We start from the raw sequence: 19,637 nt of genomic DNA on the forward strand, positions 1-19,637 counted from the left end.
GTCAGTCCAATGTGTGGATGTGCATAGGCACTGCGCTGGCAAACGCCTTGCAGAGAGGTGGAGCTGCTTTAATGAGAAGATGCATTTATGACTCAGGCCTCAAAGGGATCAGGACTTTTTTATTATTATTTTATTTTTCCATCATAAATTCCACCCTAGGATGCCAGATCCCGCCAGGTTTTGGAAATACCAGATGGGACTAGTGGCGCTGCCTGGCTTTTGATGGTTTTCCAGGTTGGGAAGCTGCAGTACATTCCCCTTCCTAGTTTTCCCTCGGCCCTGCCTAAGCCACCGGCAGCTGTTCCCCAGAGAATCCCAGGCCAGGGGGCTGCTGTCCCAGGAATCACCTCCATTTACTGACAGGTACAGTGACATCATTCACAACAGGAACAGCCCGCGGGAACTTTGTCCCTTTCGTCCCAGGATCTCACAGGCCTTCTAAAGACCTTTCTGCTGGAACCATGAATGCTAAGGAACAGGAACAGGACACAGGGAGCCCAGAGAGGACCCAAGGAGGCAGGAGGATTGTGGGGATGGGGGGCAGAAGTAAGATCCGCTCTGCCTGGGGGAAGCAGCATTCCTGGCCCTAGCCCTGCACTCTGCCCATGGATAGGCCATAGCCCTAATTCATTTATTCCCATCGCTGAAGTGTCTACCCCTGACTCTGGGCTGGACAGGTGGCATGTTGTTATCCCCATATTATCGACAGGGAAGCTGAGGCACAGAGAGAAGGGAAGTGATGGGCCCAAGCCAGGAATAGAACCCAGGTCTCCTGAGCCCCAGATCTTAACCACTAGGCCTCTCTCTCTCCTCGGTTTACATGGTCGCATATGGCTGTCTCCTCTGCAATTACCAATGCAATTACACAGCCTCCCCCAGCCAAGAGAAGGGATGCAAAATAACCCAGGGGGGAGGGCCCTCTGCTATACTCAGACTTCATTCCTGAGACCCTTCATTCCAGCAGCCCCTTGGCCTCCACTCTGGTAGTCAGCAAGATGGTCCCCATCACGCACACACAGCCTCCCCGCCCGCATCCTCCTCCTGTCCCATGCAGTTTGACACTCCGCCCTGGTGTGTGCTTGATGCTCTGCAGATGAGACTGGCTGGCAGCAGAGATGAGGTGGAAGGGGGTGCAGGGCTCCTTAGCTCTGAATCTCCTCCAGGGCAAGCTGTGCTGAACGATCCCCAGTCTTCCCTAGGCTGGAAGGTTACCTGCTTTCTTTAGAACGGGGCTGACTGGAACAAGTAAATTGCAGTGGGGATGTATTTAACAAGCCAGGCGCCTGGGTGATTTAAAGATCTCTCCCCCAGCCCGGGCTCACATCCGTGGTGGTGCCCCAGACGCTCACATGTCAGGCAGACCCTTGTGGTCCTGACGAAGACCGGGGCTAGGACTCCGACACAGACCCCTCCTTGGTAGCTTCAGAGGTCTCTGGCCTCAGGGCAGCTCAAGAGCCTACATGACAAAAGCCACCAGCACAACTACCACTTCCCTTGGTAGCAACCTTAGCAGAGGCCAAGGAGCAAATGTGCCCAGAAGGCTGAATTCCCCTCTTAGCCATCAGGCCAGACTTGAGGCACTGGCCCAGACGACAAAGTGCAGAGGAACAAACCATGCTGGGCCTGTCCTATAGGTAAAGAGATGCCTTCAGGGTCCAGGGCTTTGATGCCAGCCCCATTCACACACACACAGAACTAAAACACTGAGACACCAACCCCTCCAGAATCAACGAAGAGAGGGCTCAGCACAGCACATGTGAGTGTACAATAGCGTGTAAGAGGGAGTGTGTCCAGAGCACGGGTGTGTGTGTATGTGTGCAGCGCGGCTGTGTGCAGAGTGTGTAGGATGTGTCCGGAGCAGATGTGTGTGTATGTGTACAGCAAGAGTAGGTGTGTGTGTAAAAGAGTGTGGAGGATTGTGTCCAGAAGAGGTGTGTGTGCAGCACAGCTGGGTGTGTGTGAATACAAGAACGTGTAGGTGTGTCCAGAGCAGGTGTGTATGTGTGCAGCACAGCTGGGAGTATGTGCACATCTCTGGGTTCCACTTGCCCCCAAACACACCTGTGCAGATCTTTACTTTTCACTTCGTTTCACAAGAAGCTTTGCTGAAACAACCTCTCCCACAATTCACAGGGGGGCATGGGTGAATCATCATTTCACACCCAAAACTAGGAATGGGGGATCCAAATTCCACACTGAGCCAATGAGCGCTCGGTGCCGTGGGCACTTAGGCCAGCAGGCGAATTGCACCTAGTGCTTCCCATGCCTTTCCCCTATCCCCTTCTCATCCTCTCTACCCCTCCTGCTCGCTCACCAGGCTGTATGTGTTGCTCAGCTTTCCTTCTGAGCCTGAAATTGCCCCAGGCCTGGAAGCTCCAAACACTTTCCCACCTCAGGAACATTTTATGTTTGTTATTCAGTGGCTGACAGTTGCTCTACTCTGTACCTGGCACCTGAGCCAGGACCCCAGCCCCCAAATCACCAGGGAACCTCCAACGCAGCCAGAAGATGAGGATGGGAAACCCCAATGGTCCCTAGGAAAGGACTTCAGGAACTTTAAAGAGGGACATGTTGTAACCAGGAAAATTGCACATTTACATTTCAATGGGGCTGTCAGGGAAGCAGCTGGCAGAAGAAGAACCCCACCAGATCCCACGGCTGCTCCACTGTCAGCTACTCTCCCCATGGGCCGAGGAACAGGGATACTTCCAGTACCTGTGTGTCCAGATGGAAAGGGAGTCTCCTGAGAAACAGGAGGAAGGGCAGTGCTGGTCCAGTGGGATGCGGGAGAGACAGGTGGAGCTGTGAGGGTCTTACTTATGGACTCAGCACCAATGAGCCCAAAGGAAGGAGGAAGAGAGGGTTTGGAGTTTGTGGGAGGGAACAATATGTTCATATCCATCCAGCACCCACTGTACCAAACAATCCAAATCTGCACCCATCTGGCCCAGCCCTGCACCCATCCAGCATGCCGGCCCAGCCCTGCAGCCATCTGGCATGCCCGCCCTGCCCTGCACCCATCCAGCATGCCGGCCCAGCTCTGCACCTGTCTGGCCCAGCCCTGTACCCATGCAGCATGCTGGCCCAGCCCTGTACCCATCCAATGTGGAGCAAGTGTATGTTCCTGTTTGTCTGCATAGTTCCTTAGCCCAGCCCTGTACCCATCTAGCCCCCAGTTTCCCTACTCAGTTTGGTCCTGTGCTTGTCCAGGCCCCACTTCCTCATATGGCCCATCCAGTATTGTCTCATTCTCCCCTTCCATCAGGCCTCGCCCTTTGCCCATCCAGGGTCCACTCCCTCACCTGACTGGGCCTCGCGCTATACAGTGCCACCCCATCCTCCGCCCACAGAGTGCCCCCTCGTGCATCTGGCCTGGCCGCAGTCACCCAAGACAGATGTTTCTGGTAGCTCAATGGCTCCCAGTTCGTGTTTCTAACTTGTACGGTCAGAATTCGAAGCTAATAAGTTCCTTCTCTTGTCTCTGGTGCCTCTCCCCACCCCCATGTACCATTCTGCTCTGGGAGAAGAAACAGGGAGCAGAGGGGTCCTGGTCCGAAGGGGGCTTTCAATCCTCAAAATGGATTTTACCTGTCTCTGAAAGCCTTCTCCCCCCCACTCCCACATCCCTTTCTCTCCAGGGAAATCAGTCTAAAAGGGGCTAATGGAACAATGTCCCTCTCTCATTCTCTCTCTCTTTTTTTTTATTAGCATTTGTGGAATTTATTCCCAAACTCTCCTAATCTTTCGTACACAACCATTTGATTTGCATAACCCAGCCCCCTCTCATAAAAACTGGCTGCTAGTTTAATTAAAAAATGTAAATTTGCTGTCATCTCGGGGCCTGGTGAATTAGGACGACATTGGCATTTTTTATTGCTGAAGACGTCCAAATTGATCCAGTCCGCGTTAAACCGAGGGGGACAGTACCATGTGGGACTTTGGGGTGTGGGTTCTGCCCCTTCCCTCCCCAAATAAAATCTCCTGTGCCCCCTCTCTGGCTAGCAAAGTACAGCTCAGGACATGGATTGTCCCAAACCATCTTCTGGTTGGCCAACCAGCAGGCTGGGCCTTTTCGATGATGGCACTCGTCTGAACTGACTCCCAGTTGGAAACCCACCACCCTAAAACAATATAGATGGCAAAATATCCCTGTGGACAAAAAGAGGCAACGGGGTGGAGGTGGGAGAGAAGAGGGGAAAGACACTGCCCCTCTCTCCGAAGTCCCAAGCCATGCTCTCTGCACCAGCTTGATACTTCCCAGCCACTTTCTGTCAACTTTTGAGTATGAAACCTCAACAGGCAACCATTCCACAGCCCAGATTTACTTTTTGATGGTAGAAAGCGAGTCAAAAGTAGGCCCAAGACACAAAGGCAGCCCAGCTATTATGGAAAAATCTGCGAGAGTTTATCAGGGAGGCTGCTGAGAACTCACCAGAGCATGAGAGCCCTGCTGTAGAATTCTACCCATTCAGTCAAAACCAAAACAAACTGCAGAAAAGTTCCCCATGTGTATGGCCTTCCCCAGATGGGAGGACAGCAGACAGGGGAGAAGGGCAAACAGCTCAGGGAACCATAGAAAGAGAGACTAAAGGTTCAAAAATTACATAATAAATGCTTGCTCCCTCCCAGCTTGAGTATCTGTATTGATCACACCCACTTCCACAGTTTTCTCTATCCGTGAAGTAGGAGCTTTTTTTTTACACAGTGGAAGGCTACAGTACATTGCATGTACATACACACCCTACTTTTTTTGTTCTAAATGTTGTTTAAAATCCAGTAGCTGTCCTCTAGGAGCAACAAGGGTGGTGTCCTCACCCCAGGGGATATTTCCAGGTTTATTTGAAAACAGCATTTTAACACAATGAAAGTACAAAATTATCCCCCAATGGAAAATTGGGTGCATCCAACAATCTCAGTATTAATTGCCACCCTCTCTCTTCCCCCCCCCGGTATCTAGGCTCCTTGTCCCTAGTCTGAGTCCAGTTCCCAGACTGAGGTTGATCAGATGATGAAAGAGTCCCAGGGAAAGTGATGGGAGCCCAATTGCTTGAGATATTTAAAAGCAGATTCCTAGACAATCCCAGGTAGGGAACAATCCTACCCTGGCCCCAGGTGGATCAGTTGGCCTGGGAGATCTTTCCTACCTTTAACTTCTATGGAAGTTTCTGATCCTAGAGGTCCCATATGTGTATCAACTCAGTGTACAAAGCCCTTAGCAGGACCAGGCCTCCAGACTTTATACATTAGGTCCCCATTGACTTCCCGCTCTCTCTCATGAGCGGCCATTCAGGTACTGCCCTGGGGATGCAAGGCCTAAGGGACTGGAGAGAATTCAAGCCACAATGACTGAGGGAGGTAAGCCGGCTCTCAAGAAGATAATGGTTAGAGATGGTGATCATGGGCAGGTCTTTGCCCCATGATCACAGTGGATGAGTTCACCCACATGCAGATTGTAATGCTGACCTAAACAGATCTCCCAGATCCTGATTTCCATAGCTTATCAGCACCCTGGGCTCCCGTACCAGAGTGTGGAAGGTCTGTGTTACCTGCAAGCACGGCGGTGAAGCCCATGCATGCGTTACACTTGCATGACAGAGGAGGGGCTACATTGTCCCATCTCCTGCATCTCAACAGTGCAGGCCAGAGGGAAGTTTCCATAGCTATGAGGACGGGACAGGGAGCAGGAGGCCCAGCGCTGGTTACTGGTGAAGCTGGTTAACTCTGCATGTGAGGGAGCGTTTGACACTGATTGGCTGACAGGGTATAGCTCCAGCCAGCAGGAGGCATTATCTCTCCAGAAAGGGGAGTTTAAATGGAGAGAGGTCCTGAAACCAGGCCAACCATGGTTGAAAACACCTGGCACAGCTACAATTCAATCCCCAATCTAGGAGCTGCCACAGTTCCTGAATTTGGGGCGGGGGGCGGAAATCATTGTTTATTTCTCTTTAAAATTATCCACCCTTCTTAAATTCACCACATCCTTAAAACTGCCCCTGCCCACTCAGCCTCCCAGCTCCTTGGTCTACTAAAGAGAGGCAACAGCACACGCCCAGGTCTGGGCCAACCGAGATCTCGAACCAAGGTGTGCGAGTCCTTCCTGCTCTTTTTGATTCCTGGTATCATTAAAAAAAAAAAAAAAAAACTTTATTCTTTTAAAGCAAAATAGCAGAGTTCAAAGTTCAGGCCAGTCAATCATCAACCAGTTTATTACTGTCTTATCCCTTGTAAAAATATACTACAATAATGATCCAAATAGTGACAGGATCGCCAGTGCAAGCTGGTTTGGCCCACTGCTGTCATTTAGTTTTTAACAAGGGGAGAGTGGAGTTAAATCATTGAGAAGGATGGTGTTTCATTTTCCCAGTAGGACTGGGTCAAAAAAGACAAGATGTTGGAACCTCATATAGTAGGAAATGGGGCCTGAGGGATTCCTGACAAACTCCAAACTTGCCTGCACTGAACTCCCAACAAGGCTGTGAAATCCAAGCCCAAAGCCTACCCCAGGCCTGACAACACAATGCACCCAGCCTGCCACCAACTCCCATGCTGAAATCACATCCCAGCCTGATACTGGGCCGTGAAATCACAACCCTAAACCTCACCCCACCCAGGTAGTGTCTCTCAATCCCAACCCGTGCCCCAGCCTGACAATAGGCCGAGAGAGCTCCTCACACCCTGCCGGACCGACACCAGAACTAAAAACCAGAGACTGGTCCACAAAATCTACTATCAAAACTGCATCCAGTCCTGATACTGGGCCCTGTAATCTGAAACCAAAACCAGCAAGGAGGGGGCCTGCCATCCCTCCTCCCAGAGCCTACGCACCTCGCATGGAAAGGACAAAAACAAACCCATCCCAGATGTGCCCAGGTGAAAAAAAAAAACCTCATTAAATGTAATAAGCATCCTCTTCATCTGACACTACCTTGTCCCAAATAAATTAAATTCCTTTTCATTTAGACAGCACAGGAACCTGACAAGCAACCTTTACCAACAAGACGCCAGAGCTTAGAAGGGGGTAACAAAATTAAAGAAAAAACAACCCACATGACTTAAATATATATAAATGCAGAATCATTTCAAAATCCCCACAAACTTCCCCCCCTCTGCATCATTCTCTCTCTACCCTATTTATCTGTCCCTCCTCCCCTCTCTCACCCCGGGGACTCTCTCAGTGACAGCCTCCCAAACAGATCAGGATCTGAAATCTACCGGGAGGGAGAGATCCTCTTGAAGCCAGTTCCCCCCACCTCCTTACTTCATCTGGTTAGAGAGAGAGGCTGGGTTGGGGGGTGGGGTGGGGGGAAGGAACTTCCGTAAAACAACTGAAAGAAAAGTGAAAGTCTGAGAGTCCCCACCTTGAGCGGTACCTGGGGGTCAGGCACCCTGATTCTGAGCTGCTCTCCCAAAACTCTCACAAGCTTCCACAGAATATCTAAAGCTCCAGCGGGGGGAACACCCCCAGCTCCCCAAAACGATACCCCTCCCCCATCAGAGTGACATGTCACCCCTCCATACACACACACCCCTGGCACCTTCCACTTTCCCAGTGTCAGCTTTGGAAACATAAAAAAAGTTTCTTCTGCTCCCCACCAAACAGGAAAAAAAGACAGACAGAAATTAAAATCTCTCTCTCTCTCCCCCTCCCTCTCTAAGGCCACCCAAAGCTGATCAGCTGTGCTGGGTAGTTTATTAAACTAAAAGAGAAACTATTTATAGACGAACCAGCCCCATCGGTCGCGCCTGCAGGAAAGAGAGCGAGAGAAGAGACACGGGCAGAGGGAGGAAAAGAAAAGAAAAATAAAAAAGAGAGCAGCACCGGGCGAGAAAGAACAAATGAAAGAATGAAAGGGAAAGGGGAGGGAAAAGAAAAGACACGCACAGAAGGGGCTTTTTGTGTGTGTGCAAACTGAAAGAACAAGGGACAGGAAAAGAACAATTGTGCTGTACTTACCATAGTCGGAGAGACGAAAGCCGAATTCACTCAAATAATCAACTTTCATAATACTTAATTAATACCTAATTGCAACTGATTGCTCCCCGAATAACAAGTTGGTTTAAAATACTGATGTCATTGCTTTTGACGGTCCTCCCCGAGAACACTTTGGCAGCAGAGTTCACTGGTGGGGGGGGGGCGGGTGATGGTGGGGGGGGGAGGAGAAGGCTGGCTGTCAAAAGTGAAGGTGATTGGCAGGACAGAGCTTGGCCACACCCCCCTGCCTGGCCTTCCCTACTGGCTAGAGGGCAGGTGAAAGATCAGGGTGCCTTCCCCAGCCTCTGCTCGCTGCCTCCCAGGGAAGATGCTGAGGGAACCAGCTCCCAGCCAGCGAGCTGAGCAGTTCTGAAAAAAAGCCCAGCCAAGCAGCGTTACCCTATCAGGGCTGCTTGCTAGGGGCCGGCCTTATTGGCTCGCTGCTTTCCCAAACCTTTGGCTCCCTGGGCGGAGAGGCGGGACTCAGGGCCCCAAGAAAAAAGAAAAGAAAAGGACACACGAGGCCGGTGAACGCGAGCCCCTGCGGGAAACTAACCCCAGCAGCCAGGGAGCTCAGTGGCAAGGACTTGAGGGATAGAGATTTAAGGCTCAATGTCTCTCTTCCCCACTCCCTGGACTGATTTAACTGGGCAAAGTGCTGTGCCAGGGGGGTGCAACCTGTAGGGAAGATTATGTTAAATAAAAGTTGGTTGATACTAGCAATAGTGACTGACTTCACTGGAGTTAACTCTGGATTTACACTGGGGTAACTGAGATCAGGATCTGACCTGGGTCAAATTCTGTACTGGATTACATCCGCTCCAAAGGGCCAAAATCAGACCTGGTGCAGCTGGAGGCAACGCTTTAAGATTACTCCAGATACATGTCAGTGTAAAGGAGATCAGAATCTGTCCCCTAGTCTGTAGTAAGCCCGGGGTACAGATGAGAGGAGAGTACAGCCTAGGCCCTTCAAAGCGCTGAGCAAACATGAACTAATGGTCATTTAGTATTTAATTTAGGGATCGCTCGGCAGAGGAAAACGTAAGATGCAATCACTTTTGGGGGGGCTTTTGCTTTGGAAAGGACTTGGGTATTTTTCTCCCCTCCTTCCCTAGGATGGGGGGGAGGGAGTTCCAGCTTTTATTGTTACTTATTGTTTCTCTGAATGAGAACAAAACCCACCAGTGGGGAGGAAAAAATTATGCAGAAATGTGCCTTTGCATTTGTGTTGTGCTCTGGCTTGCTTCACACAGATGGCAGGCGTCAGTGGATCGATGCTTCCACGGCGCTGGCCCCCTCAAGGCTGCACACAGTTCCCTCACACCCTAGAGTTGGGACCTACTGGGCCACAATCTGAGCTCAGTTACATGGGTGTCAATCTGGAGTAACCCCATGGGATGGTGTTACACTGGCACAGCTGAGATCAGGATCTGGCCTGCTGACTCCAGATTGAGGACAATGGGGTCCTGGGCTCTGACTGGAGCTCCTAGATGCTAGGGCAATACAAATAATAAAAATAATCCCAGGTGAGCTGCCACATCCCCTTTTCTAAGGAGTCACCTAGAAAGGTTCTGAGTCTTTGCACCAACAGGGCGGCAATATTATCCTGGAGAAGCTTGAATTGAATAAAGAGCCAATGGAACCAAGCAGCTCTCCCAGACTGATTTGGTCACAGGAATGCCTGCAGTGTTAGAGAGAGAACGGCTGGAGTGAAGGAGTCCGAGGGGGTGTGCTGTGTGCAAGGCAGAGTGTCTGTGAGTGTGTGCTAGTGTGAGAGAGAGAATGATTGCATGTGGGAATGAATCAGTGCATGTGTGTGAGAGAGTGCAAATGAGTGTGTTACAGTGTGTGCTGTGTGCGGAGAAGTCTCTAAGTAGCGTGACCAGGTGACCGATTTTATAGGGGCAGTCCCGATTTTTGGGTCTTTTTTTTATATAGGCTCCTATTACCCCCCACCCCCATCCCGATTTTTCACTTGCTGTCTGGTCACCCTGTCTGTAAGTGTGTAGTAGACAATGTTGTGTGGGAGAGAATGACTGCGTATTGGGTAAGGCAGAGAGTGTGTACTAGTGTATGTGTGTGTATGAGTGTAATATGGTGTGTGTGTACGTGTGCATGAGTGTAATATGGGGTGGGCGTAGATGAGCGTAATGTAGGAGGGTGGTGTGTACACAAGTGTAATATGGGGGGTGTACATGAATGTAATGTGGGATGGGTGTGAACACAAGTGTAAAATGTGTGTGTGTACACAAGTGTAATAAGGGGTGTGTGCACACAGCATAACGTGAGTGTGTGTGTGTACACAAGTGTAACATGGGTGTGTGTGCACAGTACAAAACAAACTCAGGCCAGAGCAGTAGTGTTCACTCTGAATGGCTGAGTGTTTTACTGGTTTATGTCACAAGCTTTAATATTATTTAAACACACTGGGCCAATCCCACTGCTAGTGCAGGCCTCAGGAAGTCAGTGCCATTACACCAGGGATGTGTTTGGCCCCAACAGGGTTATGGTTTTTGTGCCCTGAATTTCCTCATTTTTTGTTGCTTTTATTTTTAAGTAGAAAAGAATGTTAGGGAGGTTCTCAGAGGCGTGTTGGGTAAACACACACATACGTCTCTTTCTTTAAAACAAACGAACAGATTATTTACCTGATTAAATAGGTATTTCGAACGGGTTGTGAGCTTTTTTTTTTTTTTAAACGTTCTGTCTTGGGCCATGTGGATTCTGGAGGAGCAGGACGCTCAGGCAGTGCTTAGGAATAGCCAATGAATTTCCAAGCTACTACCCACAAGGCTGGAGCTGTTCCTTAGCTCAGGGACCCCATGGGTGCCATCAAGGCAGGCCCTAAATCTGCATGTATAAAACCCCTTAGGACAACACCAGGAGGCGGGGGGCATCATTGTGACCCAAAGAGGGTTTGAATTGTCTTGCTGGGCTCTAGCCACCCTGGCTTCTGCTGGCACAAAACCAGACACTGGGCTCAAGTCCAGAAGGAGGGAGTCCACCATGGGCTCCATTCACAAGCCAGGAAGTCGGAGTGGCCAAACAGGGAGGGGATGTGGACTGGATGCCCTAAGACTGAGGGCACTGTCTGCCCTGCCCAAGTGTTGGAGCAGCCCTCAAATCAGTGGGAAAGCTGCAGCTCAGGGGCGTTCACACCTGGGGAAGAAAAGCAGTGCCCCCAATCGGAGGACCCCCAGGCCATACCCCTCCCGCCATGGCCTAGCCAACTTTCGGGCCTGTGGGCCCCCTGGTGGAGCAGGGCCATGCACCCAGCTGGAGTGAAGCCCTTCACCTAGATTTTACACCAGCAGAAGCCAGAGGGACCAGATTATTATATCTTGACGGCTTTCTGCTTCACTCATTTATTTAAAGACCCCAAAACCATTAAGCCACGATGCTCATTTCCAGCCTGAAGAAATCAAACTCCTACTTTAAAGGGACTGTTGGCCAACACGCCTGGCCTCCACTGCTGGGTGATTCCTACCACCGCGATTGCTGGGTCTCATCTTTTAGATCTGCCTACCATACTCCATGCAGACCAGAGAGTGACACTAGCCTAGCCAGTTTCTAGTCAGTGCCCCTTCCTGGTTCCCAGGCCCCAGCAGGACATTGTAACGCCAAGCCACTGCAAGGGAATATTTTGCTCCTGTATTTCTATTAATCACAGGGTTTGTACAACTTGATTTTGGTCTGGCACCTCCTTTCAGGGCCTAAAATTCCTGAGTCTCCCTTATGTTCCAGACCATGAGAAACATCCTGTATGAACGCAGATTTCTCCACGCTAATACTTCCTACAAACATACAACAATTAAATGGTAGGAGCTCTTTTACTCATCACCGTCACTCACGGAGAGCCTGGGCTCTGTATTCCAGACCCCAGGCTGAAGGGAGAACACACAGAATAACACGCACGGGTCAAAAAGTAGGCACACACACAGTGTACACACACTGTTACAATGACACACACACGCCTCCTGAATACACCTGTGCTCCTGCACACACAAAAATGAAGAGTCACACATTAATACATACACACATAGCATACACAGATGCACACGACATGCAGGCACACTCCTACAATAAAACAACATGCTCATACACTCAAATGCACACACATGCACATGCCATCACACACACACATTCTCTCTCTCTCCCCCCCCAGGACTCCCGCTGCAGACTCTGGTGCAGACTTCTCACCATCGCTCCTGCTCCTCCTCCAGAAGCCACCTGCTGAGGAGCGTTTCAGGTGAAGTCCACGCCCTGGAGCTGACGCAATTGGGAGGCTGATTTCCTATCTCAGTGATCTCCAGTCACAGGATCAGGCTTTATTTCCCCATCCTCCCTCCCTGCCTCTTACCCAAGAAAAGGCTGCTCTTCCCTCCCACTGGGGCCGCTTGGCTTCCTGCTCTGCTGGGATCCCTTGTGAAACCATTTAAACTGCAGCTTTGCCCCCCTCCCCACCACTGGGTCTGACCCTCCCAAAGGCAGAGCTGGCTCAGACCACACTCTAGCTCCTGGACATGCTGACCCCCGAGATGCCTGGAGAGAGGGCCGTGCCCTTCATCCTGTCCTGAACTGTATTGCAGTATCAGCCTGCAATGTCTAGCAGCTGCCACGTTCCACCCCAGAAGTGGCTGCACTTCAGAGGCAAGCGAAGCAATCTCTGCGTGTCCCTCCTCTGCCTCCAAGGGGCATTAAGAACTTTAATTAATTAATGTTTGCCAGGTGCTCGGAGATCCTCAGATGAAAGCTGTGATGAGAGGGCGAGGGATGATTAATTATTATTATTACAGTTTAATGCTTTACCCATGAAGGCTGGGCCAGGGTTGATCAAGGGATATGCCACATTTTGGAGGGACAATGTTACGTGGGACATCACCCTCTGCCCATCTCCTCCCCCTTCATTTTCTATTTCTCTCACTTTCCATTTCCTTTCCTTTCCCTCTTTCTCTCTCTCCTCCGCTGGGGCTCACCCAAGCACCTTCTGCTCTAGACCCACCTGGGCTCTGGCTCTTGGGCTGGGGATCTGGCATCTCCAGGCTCCTCCACTCCCTCTCACTCAGGGAGTTTATTAGGCAAACGCTCTTGCCCTATTTCTGTAATTTTGTTTGATTTCTGTTTCATCAAGGGAGGCGCCCAGAGGCCTCGGGGCCTGGGCGGCGGGAGCAGACAATCCGTGCTTTCTTCCCCTTTCCTGCTCTTTCGCTCCTTCCTTCTCAATTCAGTTTCAATCACTTTATTGGCATGACAAGCCCGGCAAGCACTGCCAGAGAGACGCTACCGAGTATCAGTGTGAAGGGTGGGGCTGTGCAGGGCCAACGGGCCTTGGCACCTGGGCCTAGCTCATGCTACTTACTATTTCTTGGGCTTTACTCAAGCCATTTGACACTAGTCTCCCTCCCACCGCCCCCCTTCCCTCCTGCTTTGCCAGCGATCCCAGCTCTTCCAGCAGGTGTCCCAGCCGAGTGCTGCTTGCCACCTGACCACTTCCCCCGGGGACTTACTGTACCAGAAGCAGGCCACAGAGCAGTGAATGCACACTGAGTAAGGCCACATGCTGCGCAGGGGCCCAGAGGGTGCTTGGGGGAAGGTGTTCAAAGTAACTCACAAAGAGCTACAATGAAGATTTAAAGGGCAGCCCTGGGGGGAGCTGGGGATTTGGGGTGGAGGCAAAGGGGGGGTAGTTTTACCATGGAACTGAGTCCAGGAGTGAATGCGCATGGCCCTGAGGTGTAAGAACACTGCCCATGAAACCAGCAAATGCCACCCGGGTCTAGCCCAGAGCTCCCTGCCCTGAAACTACCCAAGACTCCATCTCTAGAGAGAACCCTCTGAAAGGCACTGGCAGACCCATTAGTATTAATTAACGTTATTATTTATTATTTGTTTTACTGCAGCGCCTGAGAGACCCAGTCCCGGACCAGGACCCGTTGTGCTAGGTGCTGTACTGACACTGAACAAAAAGACAGGCCTTGCTCCAATCTGTCTCCCTCCGGCGCACACGCACACTCGTGTGCAAATACATGCACAAGACACATGTGTAAAGGCACATGTCCAAGCACAGACACAAAAAAGCATGCACACATACATGTACACGTTCATGTACTCACACGTAAGCACGTAGTGGTGCAAACACCACCATACTGCACATACCAAGACACCGCCTCTGGGTCTTGCCCGGGCAGTAAGATTATGGCTGTGATAGTGAAGTGGGTATCAGCAGCAAAACCCTTCTAAGTCCAGGTTGCAGCCCATGTGCCAAGGAGAAGGCATATTCCTGTGCCCCACTCCCACAGCAGTGTGTGAATGGGCAGGTCCCAAAGGCTTGCCCATAAGCCAAGGCAGCAGAGTTTGGCTTAGAGCATAGACGAGCACATGGTGGCACTGCCCCCTCTCACTGCCCAACCCAGGGCAATGACTCTATGCGTGAGCTCAGGGCGGGACGGGGCTTCAGCAGGTGCATGGTGCAGGTGGCGTGGTCCCCCTGGCAGGTAAGAGAGGTGGAGATGATAGAGAGACAGACATGGGCTTGGCTTTTAGGATAGAGTCCCTATACCCCGATGGAAAGTGAACTTGTGCCAATGCCCAGAGCTGATCTGACCGAGGGGGAAGCAGGGAAGAGGAAGGTGAATGGGATGGAGGGGATGGTGACGGGAAGAGCAGAAGCAACTGCACATGGATTCTTCCATGGACAGGGTGGAGGGTGCATTTCAGTTACTATAGTCTCTGAAGTTGAGCTGTTTGGATATGAGAGGAGACAGGGCAGAAAGGAGGGAAACTAGAAGCAGGCTGGGAAGTTCCCAGCTCCCTCTGCAGTTGATGGGTTCTCTTGGTGAGGACGCAGCAAGCCAGAGCCTTGCTCTGAAACTCCATAGAGCAGGAGAGGTACCTGAGGGGGCTGGGAACAGGAGGTGGGATGGGACAGCACAAACTCTCAGTGACAGCTGTTGCTCAGAGGCATGCAGGGTACCACTGGGGGCTGCTATGCAGCTGAGAGCAGCCGGTTCCCGTGGGACAACAGCCATGGCCACTTGAAGGCTGTCCCTGCACTGGCTTTTGTGCGGGGAGCCTAATGGAGTGCGGATGGAGAGCGCTGACCGTCCCATGAGGAAGCAGGCGGGGCTGGCACTGGGAGGTTGGCCCGGGACTCGGCATGGTTAGCCTGGCAATAGGGGGAGAGTGAAGGCAAGTGACAAAGGAGACAGGGAATGGGGGAAAGGGCGGAGAACAGAGCCCTGGGAAAGCGTCTGGTGGAGAACGAAGGCCAAGAATGCTCCACGATGCAGCGTGCAGCAGGGACTGAATGGGGGGAGATTCCCCATCAGGCAAACAGGAAGCGATGGAGAAGAATCTCCTTGTGATACTGCATGTGAGAGTGTCTGTATGTGTTGACACTATGTGAGCACAAGCGTGCGTGGGTACTGACAGTGTTTATGTGCCGATACTATGCATGGGCACATGCTGACATTGTGGGTGGACGTGTGTGCGTGCTGACATTACATGTGCATGTGTGTGTTCTGACAGTGTGTGTGCATGCTGACATTACACGTGTATGTGATTTGACACTGTGTGTGCATGTGCCTGTGCAGACATTGCGTGTGCATGTGCTGTCATCGTGTGTGTGCCTGTGTGCTGACACTGAGTTTGCGTGTGTGAGGGTGCTGACACTGTGCATGTGTGTGCCGGACACAACGACATGCAGAGCTAATAAAGACCCTGAAGGAAGCATGGCCATGCAGGAGGCTCTGACAATGTGCCAGGAGGGGGCAGGGGGAGGCGGTGGCAGGCGGAAAGTGTGAGGCAGACACAGCGATTGCATTACTGAAGGAGCCCGGGTTGGCAGTGCCGAGCTATCGTCCCTGTAATCCTGTTAGCCAGCAATCTCCATTCCGAAAGAGCTTCATTTCTTTGTGAATATTTGTAAACTAGATATCTAATGGAAAATTATAGGAAAATTATAGTGAAATTCATGACAAAGAAATCCGATTAGCCTTAATTCAATTATGCCATCTTAGCCCACACAGCACATTTCCCATTTTTTTCCCATAAATACCAATGCCAGGGGTCTGGGTAATCAAATAAAATTGAAAATCATCTTCCCATTAAATTCAATTAGCTGCAATTTCTAAAGCCTATCAGAGATTTTAATTACTAAATTATAAAATTCTCCAATGCTAAATTGAAACTAAAAAAATTGCACATCCTTATATTTCAGAGGGAAAAAAACCCAGCAGAAACCTTGAAAAATACCCTGCCCCTCCCATCAGGGCCCACGTGAGGAGGGGCATGGGAACCTTTATCAACAGGATGATGATGGCGAGGGCATGGACCGGGTCTCGGGGAGGAAGGAGAGGAGGAGGAGGGTGGCTGTCTCCCAGGGAAGGGGCTGGGATGCCAGTTGTCATTAAAATATAGAACCCAATCCCTTCCTAAACCAACTGGCTGTTAAAAAAACTAGGTCAGAAAGCTCCAGCGCAACTCTCGATCCTTTCTCCAGGTCGAGCTCCCGGACTCGAGATAACTCCCCATGGAAGCTGAGCTTGGTCATCAAAATCATGCACTCCCACCTTGCTCATCCAGCATTCGGTAACCAGCCAGCGCTCTGCTGGTGGCTAGGGGAATGACCACTCAGGGCCCATGGAAGTCAGTGGGAGTTTTGCTGGCCCAAGGGCCACTTAGTGCAGATCTGCGTCTCTCCTAAGTCCCCCATCCAACAGCCCTGGAGGCCAACACCATACAGAGGATGGTATCTAAGGGGTACTTAGCATGCCTTCAAGCGATGGGCAGAGGAGAGCTGCTGTACTCCCCAGCTCTATAACTGACCCCTGCTGCCACTCCATAGAGCAGTTCTGGAGATTTTCTGGCTGCTGGTAACTGACGCTCCTGACCTTTTCCCTGACAAAATCCACAAAACACACAATCAAACAGGCTGCTACACCCCAGCCCCACATGAAACGGAGCCCAGGGAACCCCAACTGCTACCACCAACGATGCTGCCCCCCCCCCAGTCCGGGTCCTGTATACCAGTGACATCACTGGCATCAAGAGCGCTCCTCTGCATTGACAACAGCATAACCTGGATACTGCTAACTCATGTGAAGGGACCCCTGGTTAACAGCTGCCGTCTATGCTGGAGAACAATTCCGCCTGGTCACGTAAAGCGTTACCTGCGCGCTAGCAAAAATGAATCCCGCTTTCTTGCAAGTTTTGCGGCACTAACTAGGTGAGAAAGCTGCTGCTGGTCCCTCTGCCACCTGTCCAGGCCGATACCAAGTTTAATTTGCTGGGCGCCCGAGAGTTGCCACGAGAGGAATTGCCCACAAACTGAACAACAAAAAAGCTAATGATCTGGGCTTTTTCTTTAATAAATAGGCAAACTGGCTGAGCCAGATTGTTGGTTGGGCTCCCGCTCCTCTTTATCACCCTGCAGCCTCAGTGACACATTCTCCAAATCATCAGCATTTTGCAATGGGAGCTTGTTACCAAATACCATATTTTTTGCCAGGGAAGGGAAAAAAATAAATCAATAATTAAGAAGCCCAAGCAGGGAGAGATTGCTGGTTGGCTGGCGCTGCCGCCTCCGCGGGGATTGCTCAGGCAGCTGGCGCCGGGCCCAGCGCGCACCTAGGTTGCCGGCTCGCCCTGGAATGTGGCATTGGCACCTGAGCGCTACTTTATTTTACTACGAATTAATCAAAGTCTCTTCTGCAAATGTCTGCCACTAAATCACCACTGGCTGTGCTTCAAACACAATTCCCCTGTTCCAGGGACTCAGTACAGGGAGATTACCAGCTTCAGGTGAAAGGCTGAAGGGGGGTTTCCTCTCGGCGGAGCTCCCGGTATCCCCAGCCGTTGGCTTCCCTCGGCTGGAAGAGTAATAGGTTTCCCGTGTCTCTGCTCCCATTCGCAACAGGAAGCTGCAAAGATGGTCAGGATACGCTGGGGCAAATCCAACTCCACTGTCTCACTCCAGTGCAGTTACACCAGCGAGGAGTTGGGCTCAACTTGTCTCTGTGTGTCTAATGCATGAGAAAAGGAGTGTATTTGTGCGTTGTGAGTTTGTGTAGTTCTGTGTAAGTCTCTATGCATGTGAGAGTGCATGACCACGTGTTTGTGGGGCTGTGCATGTGTGTGCATGATCGTATATTTGCATGACTGTCTGTGTGTTCATTATGGCCGTGGGGGGGTATGGTTGTGTGTGCCCAGCTGTGCATGCATAACTGTCCATGTGTGTAGCCACACAATTGTGTGTACACGTTTCTTAGATGGTGTTTGTTAAGTGAACGAGTGCCCTTCTAGTCTGAAGGGCAGTACCCCAACGCTGGAGCATGGTGGTGATGGGCACATGTCTTGGTCCTTTGCTCTTGGCTTCCCTGCCTCTCTCTGGAGAGGCAATGCTGCCCTGAGCTGCGGATGCGATGTATTCCCCTCTCCACACTCTGCCTGTCTCAGAACCCTCTCGCATTTTCAGTGCTCACTAGACCGTGAATTCACCTTCATACCAGTTACAGGGTTATTAGCTTCTCCTGACTCCAGTAACCACCAAACTTTCACTGGCAGCTCGGCCTGTGCCTAAGAGACATGCAGCCCTCCTCCCCGGGCCTGCTCCTCTGCCCCACACCCAAGGGGATGGACCTCTAACCAAGAGGGCGCCACGGAGGGGCGTCTCACACCAGCTAGCTACAGATAAAGGCCATACCTAACCTGAGAGGCACAACTGCTGTGGAAACGAGTTAGAATACAGAGAGAGGGAAAGAGAGAAGGAGAAAGAAAGGTGACGAGAGAAGAGACAAGGCAACAGAGAGAGATGGGGGAGACAGCATGCTGCCCCCTCCCCCTGAGCCTGCCATCCCCTCCCCTCACCCCAAGCGGCACTCTCTAGCAGCTGACACGAATATATTATACAGCTTGTCTTCAAATCATGGGGAGACGACCAGGCCACCCCTGGGAGCCCCTGCAAAATAGCCAGGTATGGACCCACCTCTGCCGCTTTCCCCTCCTCTGGCACAAGGCCACCCCTGACCGCTCCCCCCTCCACTGGCACAGAGTCACCTCTGCCTGCTCTTCCCTCCACTGGCACAGAGCCACCTCTGCCTGCTCCCCCTTCCACTAGCACAGACCCACCTTTGCCCGCTCTCCCTTCCACTGGCACGGAGTCACTTCTGCCCACTCCCCCCTCCACTGGCACAGACCCACCTCTGCCCGCTCTCCCCTCCACTGGCACGGAGTCACCTCTGCCCGCTCCCCCCTCCACTGGCACAGACCCACCTCTGCCCGCTCCCCTCTCCACTGGCACAGACCCACCCTGCCGGCAACCCTCTTCACTGGCTCAGAGCCACCTCTGTCCGCTCCCCCCTCCACTGGCACAGACCCACCTTTGCCCGCTCTCCCTTCCACTGGCACGGAGTCACTTCTGCCCACTCCCCCCTCCACTGGCACAGACCCACCTCTGCCCGCTCTCCCCTCCACTGGCACGGAGTCACCTCTGCCCGCTCCCCCCTCCACTGGCACAGACCCACCCCTGCCGGCAACCCTCTTCACTGGCTCAGAGCCACCTCTATCCGCTCCCCCCTCCACTGGCACAGACCCACCTTTGCCCGCTCTCCCCTCCACTGGCACAGACCCACCCCTGCCAGCAACCCTCTTCACTGGCTCAGAGCCA

At 51.8% G+C, this 19,637-nt stretch overlaps 1 protein-coding gene across 7 annotated transcripts in view; it reads right to left on the bottom strand.

Annotated features, from left to right (window-relative positions):
* The window catches only part of CASZ1 (castor zinc finger 1), a 262,171-nt gene that overhangs the window by 115,456 nt on the left and 127,078 nt on the right, over window positions 1-19,637 (bottom strand). For 4 of the 7 annotated variants that reach the window (XM_042852914.2, XM_042852912.2, XM_008167241.4 and 1 more), the window contains exon 1: window positions 7,955-8,134. The exons of 2 other annotated variants lie outside the window; for them this stretch is intronic. In XM_042852914.2, coding sequence (XP_042708848.2) covers window positions 7,955-8,003 — 49 coding nt within the window. In that variant the 5' untranslated portion in view covers window positions 8,004-8,134. Of the gene's footprint in view, window positions 1-7,954; window positions 8,344-19,637 lie in introns of those variants that run through there. One more of the 7 variants, XM_008167239.4, reaches the window with a different exon arrangement.

The sequence above is a fragment of the Chrysemys picta genome, chromosome 21 (genome assembly GCF_011386835.1).
Source record: "Chrysemys picta bellii isolate R12L10 chromosome 21, ASM1138683v2, whole genome shotgun sequence".
Taxonomy (NCBI): domain Eukaryota; kingdom Metazoa; phylum Chordata; order Testudines; family Emydidae; genus Chrysemys; species Chrysemys picta.